Below are 12,261 nucleotides of genomic sequence, written 5' to 3' on the forward strand. Positions count from 1 at the left end.
CACCTAAGGTTCAAGGTTGTCTAAAGGATCCATGAACGGGCTTGAGGAGTGAGGGTGAGTGATGAAACCCTACAGATTATGCCCAAATCTGTGTGTACATACATGGATTTTTCTCTATGGAGGAGGATTGAAAGTATTCATCAGATGACCCAAGTAGGTCATGACTTACTAAAGTCACAGAACACTAAGAGCTGTCACTCCATGTTGGAGTACAGCCACAGGTTTGGGTACAAACCCTCTCAGTTCTTCTACAAATCTGTAAAGCTTACCACGTGGGCACCCAAACAATCAACAAATATGTCTGTCCCAAGGAAAGAATATTCACATCCTGATCATGATGAAAGGTACAAAAATAAGGTTAGCAATGGAACAGATGTGTTGTCCCCACCAAAGATTAAAAACGGAGTTTGGAAACAAGCTCCCTCCCTCAGTCGCCAAAAAGATACACATGACCTACTGCACTACCCGTTCTTCACGGATCTTTGAGAAAACTGACTCAGAGGAGGTAAAATGTCAATCCCGCAAAGTTAACAGCGAGTCATACGACCAATGGCCACAGCTGCCTCCTCAACAGCGTGGAGATCACACAAACCTTAAAGCAGCTTCCCTACTGAGAGATGATTCTGAGTCCCCTTCACATATCGGTTACCTTTTCTGTTTTCTAAAGGGTGAAAACGAAGTGGCCAGAGTTTCGTACAGAATGTCACTTTGGAAAGCAGGGTTTCAGAAAGGACAGGGCAAAGAAGCCACATCGAATGAAACAAAGGGTCCGAAATCATCTACCAGGGGTGAGTCTACTCAAACCACGACGCCCACAAGGTCTACATGCTTCACCAGTTAAACAAAGATGAGGAACTTGAGGATGGCTATCTAGCTGTCATGCTGTATATAAAAGATTTCCAGAGACAAAGGCAGGGACAGTACAAGTTTGATTTGCAAGACGACTGGGGGTAAAGACAAAGCATCTCTTTAATGTCAAGACCCAAAGCACAGCTGCCCCTGACATCTCAAGTTTCTCTCACCTCCACAGGGAACCGCCTGCCGTTGATGCTGTGTTCAGAGCCTGCAGAACCATTGCTGTGGCCCCAATGAAATTCCACCTTCTCAGCTTTGAATCTGCCAGGGAGGCCAGCACCGCTGACAAAATAGTCGTCTTTCAGAAGGATGGCAACTGTGTAAAGCAGAAGGGAAACGACAATGAGTTTCAAAACCACACTTGAAAGATTGCTCCTGTGCTTCAAATAAAAGTTCATGATTACATGATGGGAATTACTTCCCATATACCTGTTAGAAAGCAAGTCAAAAACATTAGTCTGAATAAATAAGCACATTCTAGCTGCAGAACGCTCTCAAGAGCCAGTTGACTCTAACTCATGAAAATTCCCAGAGAATGGTCTCAGAATTTCTTAACCATTTCACAGTTGGAAAAACAAACAAACAAACAAAAAACAGACAATGATAGAGTAAGTGGCTCTGAATCAGGGTCTGTAAATCTGCTTGAAGATCAAAATTATTTTTCCTTTTTAAACACTGATTCCTGGGGCTATCCCAAGATTCAAGGTCTGGAATGAGATGGGAAATATATATATAAGTCAGTTGCAGAAGACATGTTTCTTTGATCAGAAAACTTAAGCAAGGCGTCAGGAAATAAAATTTGTAGGTTCTACCAATATTAAGGAAATAACAGTGAGAAAACAGCTGGGATTGGGATTCATATTTGATAATGGTGTCCAGGAAAGTATAGTGAAAATTCTACTCATTAAGTCACTCAAGTAACTGCAGCTAAGTAGATTTACTTTACTATGTCTTTTAATTCTAAGCATAAGAAAATTTTGCTTAGCCCATCCGGAAGAACACATAAGAAGTCCTTAACATAGAAAACCTCAATCAATTCAAATCCTAAATTTCAAAATCACATCTCTCTTCCTTGAAACACGGAAAAGAGAAATCAAGAACAAATAACTTGGGCTGATACTACCAGAAAAATTATTTTTCCAAAAGGAATGTAATATCCAAGTGGATGAAAAAGAGATTTTCTTTTATAAGTCATACATTCCCCCCCTTTTTTGTTGTTGTCTAAAGTGAATTCACTCATTCACTTAACAAACACTTATTGGCTGGTGAATACGCATAACGCTCCAACCAACATACCAAATGGCCTGTGATCAATGCGCCAACCAACATACTAAATGGCCTGTGATTGGAAGCTAAGCTCATTTAAGGCAGGGAAAAGCTTTCGTATCCTCATTGTCTCCTCTTCCTAAAGAGATGCCAGTTCAAGCCTTAGAGAGAAATCCTGCATGAAAATTAGGTCTCCATAAAAGACAGGGACTAGACTAATGACCCATTTCTAAAACAAGTGCAATTAGTTTCAGGACTTCTCTGTAAAAAGGGAAGCATAGCTAGTGGGAAGCAGCCCAATAGCACAAGGAGATCAGCTCGGTGCTTTGTGACCACTTAGAGGGGTGGGATAGGGAGGGTGGGAGGGAGACACAAGAGGGACAAGATATGAGGATATATGTTTATGTACAGCTGATTCACTTTGTTATAAAGCAGAAACTAACACACCATTGTAAAGCAATTATACTCCAATAAAGACGTTAAAAAAAAAAAGAGCAAGTGACGGAACCCTGTTTGTAATAATCCCTTTTTACTGCATTCAAAGGCAGTTTTCTCGCAACTTTTGAAAAAGTTACAGTGAACATTCAATTAGTGGGACAGAGAATTAAAGGATAAAATGAAATAAGAGCAAGTGTTTCTCATGCTGATTGAACATGCTATGGCATGTTCCTTTACTGTGTGCTACGCATGGTTTAGAAGAAGGCTTGGCAAAATTTTTCTGTAAAAGGTGAGACAGTAAATATTTAAGGCTTTGTGGGTCCTATGGCCCTTGCTGTAACCACTTAACTTGGTCTTAGTAGCCCAGAAGCAGCCAAACACAATATGTAAATGAATGGGTGAGGCTGTATTCCGATAAAACTTTAGTTATCCACACTAAAATTCGCATATAATTTTCACACGTCATGGAATATTCTCCTTTTGATTTTTTTCCAACCATTAAAAAACCTAAGAACTAGCAGGAGGGGTTGTCATTTGGTGATCCCTAGAACACAATATATTTTAGAAGACAAACTATTGTGTTAAACCAGTGTTCCAAAGCCCAAATACCTATGAATTAGCTCAGTATTGTCTTTAACACTGTTGATTACTCACAGCTGGTTACAGATTCTATCCATAACATTTTGCATCCAAAAGATGAAGACAAAGAATTTTGAGCGCATCTGTTACAATCATGCAGGGACTCCGCAGCATCTTATAAATATTTGATTTTACCTAAATCATTTATGTCTCTGTCAGGGGTCATTTTACTTCTTTTTCATGAATAATTAAAAGCATAATTAGGGAGCTGTACAACCTGAAACACTAATCTCATTTTTCATTTTACAGTATTTCTCACTAGAGCACACAGCACACTACATGCATGTACTGCCCCCACCTTCCGAAAGCGGCTAAATTTTTGTTTACATATAACACTGGAAAGAGAGAACTTGCCCAGCCACCATGCAACACTTTTCTGATGATCACTGATAACACTGCTCCGTTTCACAACAAAATGTACCAAAGGTAGCCGCTGCGGAGCACAGAATGTAGGAAGGGCCATGAGCTCACGGGATGGACGGACCTGGGTTAGAATCTCATTCTGCCACTTAACAGCGGGGTGACCTTGGGCAAGTTACCTGACTTCTCTGTGTCTTGGTTTCCATCATTATTCAAATGGCAATAACAGTGCCTAGCTGGTGAGACTGTTTTGACGCCTGAAAGAAATCGCACACAGAAAGCACTTAACCCAGTGCCAGAAATTCAGCAAGCACACAGCCAATGCGGGCTTTTGTCCACCTACCAATAATTTCTAGAGACGTGGTCGGAGTTCATGCAGCAGCACAGAAGGGCAACCACACAGGTGCAACTCTCCGTTTTCAGGCAGAGCTCCATTTCATTTACTTATTAAAAAAAATTTGTTTTTAAATTTACTTATTTATTTATTTATATGTGGCCACATTGGGTCTTTGTTGCTGTGCGCAGGCTTTCTCTAGTTGTGTTGAGCAGGGGCTACTCATTGCAGTGCGCGGGCTTCTCATTGCAGTGGCTTCTCTTGCTGTGGAGCATGGGCCCTAGGCTCGCGGGCTCAGTAGTTGTGACTTGCAGGCTCTAGAACACAGGCTCGGTAGTTGTGGTGCACGGGCTTAGTTGCTCCGAGGCATGTGGGATCTTCCCGGACCAGGGCACGAGCCTGTGTTCCCTGCATTGGCGGGCGGATTCTTAACCACTGCGCCACCAGGGAAGTCCCCAGAGTTCCATTTTAAAGCAATATTGTCTTTCCCACAAAACAAAACGTGTCCTTGAGCAGGGACAATAAACAGCAAAGGTAGGTGTGACCCAAATACTTGAGATGTTAAGTGTTGAGTGGCTGCTCTGAATTTACTAAAACACTGAGTAAAACACAGATTTCCATGATTTCTATTCTTTCAGTCACGTCAGTGAAAAGAAAATCCCAGTTTGATGCTAATATGACCTCCACCTTTCAACGATACTCATTCATTTCCCCCTTTACCGAAAAGTAAATACGTAAGCTAGAACTTAATAACGTTGGTACCTTTGATTTATTTTCACAGATTACAGACATAATTTTTTACATAAGTCTATCCTTGTCAAATGCACAGCGTTTTGCATTAAGGTGTTGATAAAATGTTTTGCTTTAAAATCAATTCATTTAATTAAAATCAAGTGCATCAACTGAAAAACAATAAGTAAACGATCCTACGATAATAATGAATAAATACATTTTAATTTAAATTTTAAAACAGTAGCACCAAGAGTGAATCTGGATACGGTGACATTTAGGAAGGTAGCAAGCAACAGCTAAAGACTGGAGAAAGATGGGCCAGGAGGAGAAGGCAGGGAAGGTACCTAGGAGTTCACTGTCTAGAATGCGGCCCCTCTGGTTGTTCAACTGCTAATATGGATTGTGATGAAATTAAAGCAGAATGATGGAGGATGTGGAAGAAACTGGGAGCTTCAAATTCAGGGTTTTTAACCTGGAGTCCAAAGTCCAAAGCAGTAGCCACCCACAGACTTCGCAGTCTACATCCTCCTGATACAGGAAGTAAAATTCTGAGCATGGGTGCATAAACGAAGTCAGACTCTGGAGCCAGTTGGGTCTGAATTTGAGCCCTAGATCTGCCACTATCAGTTGTGAGAAAGTTACTGCATTTTTGGGTGCTTCAGTTCCTATTCTGTGAAACTGGAATAATACAACAGCAACTTCACAAGTTTGTTATGAGATCACAAGGGTTGACACATGAAGAATGCCCACAACAGTAACTCATTCACCACATTATAGCAGGAAGATGGCACTGTAAAAGCCCAGAAATAAACCCACACATATGCGGACAGTTAATTTACAACAAAGGAGCAAAGAACGTACAATGGAATGAGGACAATCTTTTCAATAAATAGTGTTGGGAAAACTGGACAGTCACATGCAAAAGAAAGAAACTAGACTACTATCTTATATTATACACAAGAATTAACTCAAAATGAATTAAAGACTTGAATGTAAGACGTGAAACCATAAAATTCCTAGAAGAAAACATAGGCAGGAAGCTCTTTGACATGGGTCTTATTGATGCTTTTGCGGAATGACTCCAAAAGCAAGAAAAACAAAAGCAAAAATAAACAAATAGGACTACATCCAACTAAAAAGCTTCTGCACAGTAAAGGAAACCATTATCAAAACAAAAAGGCAACCTACTGAATGGGAAAAGATATTTGCAATTCATATATCCAGTAAGGGGTTAATGTCCAAAATACAGAAGAATTCATACAACTCAACAACAACAAAACCCCAAAAATTCCCATTGAAAATTGGGCAGACGATCTAAATAGACATTTTTCCAAAGAAGACATGCAGATGGCCAACAGGCACATGAAAAGATGTTCAACATCACTAATTAATAAGAAAATGCAAATCAAAACCACAATGAGATATCACCTCACACCCGTTAGAATGGCTATAAGCATTGGCAAGGGTGTGGAAAAAAAGGAACCCTTGTACACTGTGGGTGGGAATTTTTCCACTATGGAAAACAGTTAAGAATAAATAAAACTAGAACTACCATATCACCCAGCTATTCCACTTGGGTATTTATCCAAAGCACATGAAAACTAATTTGAAAACATATATGCATCCCTATGTTTATTGCAGCATTATTAAAATAGACAAGATATGGAAACCACATGAGTGTCTATAGATAGGTGAATGGATGAAGAAGATGTGGTATATGTATATACCATGGTATACTCCTCAGCCACAAACAGAATGAAATCCTGCTATCTGCAACAACATGAATGGGCCTTGAAGGCATTAGGCTAAGTGAAATAAGCCAGAAGAAGAAAGACAAATAAGTATGATTTCACTTGTATGTGGAGTCTAAAAAAAACAGAACAAATGAACAAAATAAAACAAACTCACAGATACAGAGATCAGATGAGTGGTTACCAGAGGGCAAGGGGTTGGAGGGGTGGGTAAAATGGGTGGAAGGGATCAACTGTGCGGTGACTGACAGTAAACAGTCTTGCGGCGGTGATAACTCCGTAGTGTATACAGATGTCAAATTATAATGCTGTATACGTGAAACTTAGAGTTAAAAACTAAATGGCATTATATAAGTGCTGTTTATAAAAGTTATCCTAGGGAGAGGATCCACAGCTTTCACAGATTCCCTGTGTCCAGGGCCCCCCATAATGAAAAAGTGCTCTACACAGGGGCAGGGGGTAGGTAGGAGTCACACCATGGATAAGGAGTTACTTTTCTCCTGAGCTTGACTGGATGACTGAGTATCAGGCATTCACTGCATTCTTCACAGGACATCCATAAACTGTTTATAAATTAAACTCAGTGTGTCTAAATAATGCTGGCCTAAAGCAAATGTTCACACTACAATCTGAGTAAACAGCAGCAGATGCCAAAAGTTAAACAAAAAAATGGATGAGAAGGAAAATAAGCCCGTTACTGTCTTACCTCCACCACTTCCCAACCAATTTTTAACACTACAAGATGGGAAAAGACTCCCATTATTGGATCGTAATGGTGAGGCCTCCAGACCACCCACCATTCCAGTGTCCATCAGGTGATGCTTTCAGGCTCCTGGTGAAAAGGGAAATGCTCTGGTCTGGAAGTCAAGACACACAGGCTCTAGTTCTAGGCTTCTACTAACGTCCCTGTAGGCACTACCGTTTATTTTTTCAAATAATTTACCAAGTAACTACTGGGGAAGAAAAGGTAAGTAAATGAGACATTAGCTCCTGCCTTCACGGAGTGTACAGTTGGTGGGAAAGACAGGCCCCAGCAACTAAAGAGATGACAGAAGCAACCCTGCAAGTGGGACAGGTGGTAAGAGGTGAGCATCCAACCCCAGACTGGAGAAGACACAGCAGGAGGAAAAGCTCATGCAAATGCCCTGTGTGGAGGAAGCCAGGGTGACTGGTGCCCACAGAGCAGGGTGTGGCATAGAGGCCAGACAACAAAGCAGGGACAGCAAGGAGTCTGTCTGAGTTCTGCAGAGAAGTGAGAGGTCCTCAATATGGTTGAGAGAGAACAAGAAAGAAAGAGGGGGAGACGCACAGACATGATCAGATTAGGGAAATAAGATCATTGTGGCTACTAAACGGAAAAGGCCTGGAAGGAAGGCAACATTGGTTGGTAGAAACAAAGTCAGGGGCTTCCCTGGTGGTGCAGTGGTTAAGAATCCGCATGCCAATGCAGGGGACAGGGGTTCGAGCCCTGGTCCGGGAAGATCCCACATGCTGCGGAGCAACTAAGCCCGTGCACCACAACTACTGAGCATGCGCTCTAGAGCCTGTGAGCCACAACTACTGAGCCTGTGCTCTAGAGCCCATGTGCCACAACTACTGAGCCCGCGAACCACAACTACTGAGCCCGCGAACCACAACTACTGAGCCCGTGCACCTAGAGCCCGTGCTCCGCAACGAGAAAAGCCACCACAATGAGAAGCCTGTGCACCGCAACGAAGAGTAGCCCCAGCTCGCTGCAACTAGAGAAAGCCTGCGCACAACAACGAAGACACAACGTAGCCAAAAATAAATTAATTTTTAAGAAAAGAAAGAAAGTCAGGAGGTTACTTCATTCATCTAGTAAAGAGACAGTGGACAGACAAGGTGAGTCGGAGCAGCCTCAGAGAACCAAGAAACGCCAAGTCATGGGATTATTCTGGGTCTTGGTTAACTCATTGCTAAACTGAGCAAGAGGAACAAAGTGGATTAGTTGACCCTTTAATCATATAAGATACGACAGATGACAACCTAGTAGAAGGTTCTGTGCCCTAAAAAAGAAAGGAACGCTTCAAAAATTACCCTCAAAATTCAAAATCGTGAATTCAGTTTTGAGTCTAGTTATGTAACATAGCGCTGGTTTGCCCATTCTGTAACTGGTAGATTAGGCTTCGGTCTACCCAGAAAATAGCTGCTACCACCCGAGCGCAGGGACTGGGGCTATGGGGATAAGAGAAGGGAAGTGGAGCTTAGCAGACAGGAAACAGAGCTTGCAGTGCGTCTTGCCAAAGAGAGACCCAGGGAAATAGCTCCGACTTGAATTCCAGGGTTCAGGCAAGACTGAATGGTAACAGGCTGAAAAGAACCCAAGAATCTGGATATCTGAAATAGGAGAAATTTAAGAAGAGCCAAAGCACATTTAGCATCCCCCCCAAAGAAGAACAGATCCTTTTTTAATTACACTTAAATTTTCGTTTTTGGGCAACCTTGAACTAACCAGAGGGCTGTGGGGTATTATGAAGTCAGGGTTGGGTATGCCCAGTGTCAATGGTGCTGAACACCCAGATGTTTCCAAACATCTGTCTACTTGGCTGATGCTACGCTTTTAATCAGAAACCTCGGCAGCCTCTTTGTGAGCAAAATGACCAATTCGTTAGTGGCATAAACAAAACTCAGAGCTTAAAGAAAAAAATGTGATCCAGGAAAAAGGACCCCATGCTGGTCCATCTTCAGTGCCCACATTTACATCTACCAAGGATCATTAAGATCACTCCAAGGGGGTGGGAGGGTAATAGAATACAAATAATTTGATGGTTTGGTATCAAGTAAAATTGGAAACCCCAAGAACATATACTTGGGGTATCATTGTGTACCTCACTTGTCCTAAAGCCCTTCCCATCAATATATCAGGAATATAGGTTTTATTGAAATGAGGACATACTCAGGTTTTCACCATCAGCACCGGGCTCTCTACTCCATAAACAGAGCAAGAAAAAACACTTTCAAACTCTGGTTCTCATCTGCGGCCAGCTCTAAGGAAGACAGGAAGAAGGGAGAGAAGGGGGCCAAAACTAGGAGCTGGGAGTGAAAACAGACCAACAGGCAAGAGGCAGAGCCTTGTTTACAGGGGTGGGGAAATTCACGGAGATGTGAGAGGAAAGGTGGGAGAGAAGCAAACCGCAAAAAAGTGAAAGCTCATGGAGAGATACTCATCAACAGAACAGAAAGAATAGAAGCAGAATAGAAATGGAAAGAAGAGAAAGCCCAAACAATCAGGGATGAGAAGACAAGCACATACACAGAATTCCTAGAAACTTCCTTCCCAATCTCAGGATTGCTAAAGGCTTTTTTCATGCATGTGACACTTGGACAATCATGCTGGCACTGTGGAATGCCCTCTTGAGCGGGGGCTAAGCGTGCAAGTCCATGAATTTGGGAAGAAATCAAGCACCATGAAAATCACCACTGGCAACTCTGTAAGGAGCCCATAATGGCAGCCTGGTACTGACTCTCAGTAAGGCTCGCATCAGTTTCTCCACCAACCTTAGACCAGAACACTGCTTCCGCAGGGCAGCATGGGGGCAGCCGTTAGTTTGAGCTGTAACTGCAGTGACCCACAGAAGGCACAGTGCCTTTCACGGTCAGACACTTGCTTGGCCCAGGGGAGCCTTGCCCTGTGGGCGAGCAGAGCAGCAGGGCCAAATGCTCCTCTTGTACTGAGCTGGGGTCACGTGCTCAGTTAGGGACGTAGCACGTGGAAATGACTGAGGTTGTTAAGATTATATTTTTCTCTTCATATCAGCCTGCAATGAGGTTGTTCTTTTCTTAGTTTAAGTCTGTGGGTTCTTATGGTGTCACTTTACCATAAAAGTTTGAAGGACCTGGTAAAGTAAGGTAGAGGCAACAGCCTCTTAATTCTTGTCTGAATTTTATGGGCTGAGCAACATATTAGGACATGGTTCCTGACCTACTTACCTACACAGATTTTTCCCACCATCAATCTACTTTTATTAACTTATCAACTACTTCTTGAATCCATCTACGCCAGGCACAGGTATAGGTAGACAAATAAGAAAGAATGTAGGCAAAGAAAAAATATAGTAAACCAACATAAAATGTGAAAATGGAAGTAACAACCATCATGGCAAATGTATTTACTACCTGTCCTTGGTGTAGGGGGGAAGGTAAAAGAAAAAGTAGTGAAGAAACACAAAAACATCCTCCAAATAGTTAAAACTCATAGGAGACCATGGCTTATTAACATATATCAGAAGCACCATTTAAGTCTTAAATTTTGATCATTTAGCTAGAAGCTAATGCTAGGAACAGCAAGATTATCTTGAAATATTCTTAATGAATGCGTTATCTTTTCATTCTACAAAAATGAAAGAGGGAGAAATAACTTTAGATGGAATCAAATGAGAACTGGCACAATAGACAGTCATGGCTCTTCGGGAAGAAATAGAGAGATGCTATCTGTCTTGTAAAGATATTTTAGACAACTTTCGAGAAGTGGGCTACGTACAACCACATTGCTCTATTGATTATGCTAGATTAAATATATAGCCCTCTCCGGGGGTTAAGACAGATATGAACATTAAAACTGTTTTACGAGAAAGTTACTGTCTGTATGTAACAGGCCGCTTTAAATATTAACTTTCTAAATTCATATTTTGATATGCAAATGACAGTCTATTTTACAGATAAGTGACCTGTAAATTTCTACCAGAAAAAAAATAAATATTCTTTCCTGGATTTATTTTCTAGAAGTGCGAGGTTCAAGAAAAGACTTTGGGGAAGAAAAATAGGTGTTGCTTAAAAATTAATGATTTAATGAAAATGACTTTTTTTTGGCATCTAGGTATGAAAGTTAGATATGAAATGAACGACGGTAACAAAGACGGACTATGTGGCTCACAACATACGGGTTTTTTTTTAAATTAAACTTTTAATCTTTCTGATAACTGTAGATCAACATGCAGTTGTAAGAAATAATACAGAGGTCCCGAGTCCCCTGTATCCAGTTTCCCCAAATGGTCACATCTTACAGAACTATAGTATACAATGATATGTGTGTTTTTTTAAACTGATATTATCCAAGTTGCCTATCAATACTACTCACTGCAGATATTATGAACTCCTACCTTTAATTCAGACACACAGCACCCTGCACTGTATTTATACCGTGTTCAGCTCAATTTATATGATCCGTGCATAACTGATAAAGCAAGTGAATTCTCATATTTCTCTAAAATGCTGCAATATTTATGAACTCGCTTGGCATTTTAAGAACTGCAGAATAAAGAAGTTTCTAGGTTCATGCTTATTTAAAACAACAACAATGACACAGGTTGGTTTTCGCACCCAAGTTTCTAGACAAACATAAATTGAAACCCTTTGAAGAGAACAGAAAAACAATTCGATGTTCACATTTAAAATTGCATACAAATGGTTGGCACTTTTAAAAAATCACTCCTATAGAATCATGTTAGATTATTTATGAGATACTGGCCCGCCTAGTATGATGTCATAAATTTTGTAGTCGTAAGTACAGTTTGAGAAGTCACGAGGATTTATTTCTGCTTCTCAGAAAGCCATGCTTCTTCTGAAATTTCAGAGACAGATGCGTTCATATTTGGATGGCTGTGCTCCAAAGTCAGGCGCATGCACCCACAGACAGGCAACAACTTGGGGATCACTCTGGGAAGACAGCAGAGTGACAGAGATTGATAATCAGCTTCTGGAAGACCAAGGTCATGAATCAACTTGCACTGAGTGAACCCTACACTCATCTAAAACATGTCATTGGAGATACCAAGTTGAAAGCTGTCACTGAAACGTGTTATCTTTGCAGAAGGCTGTCAAGCGTTGCAAGTCAAGTAGAAAACCATATCAGAGAGCCCAGCGAAT

The 12,261-nt window shown here is 41.2% G+C and overlaps 1 protein-coding gene across 5 annotated transcripts in view; it reads right to left on the reverse strand.

Annotated features, from left to right (window-relative positions):
- Positions 1–12,261, reverse strand: part of PTPRG (protein tyrosine phosphatase receptor type G) — a 733,896-nt gene that overhangs the window by 293,342 nt on the left and 428,293 nt on the right. For all 5 annotated transcript variants that reach the window (XM_030867610.2, XM_030867608.2, XM_060307591.1 and 2 more), the window contains exon 4: positions 1,023–1,171. In XM_030867610.2, the coding sequence (XP_030723470.1) occupies positions 1,023–1,171 (149 nt within the window). The remainder of the gene's footprint in view (positions 1–1,022; positions 1,172–12,261) is intronic.

The sequence above is a fragment of the Globicephala melas genome, chromosome 11 (assembly GCF_963455315.2).
Source record: "Globicephala melas chromosome 11, mGloMel1.2, whole genome shotgun sequence".
NCBI classification, from domain to species: Eukaryota; Metazoa; Chordata; class Mammalia; order Artiodactyla; family Delphinidae; genus Globicephala; species Globicephala melas.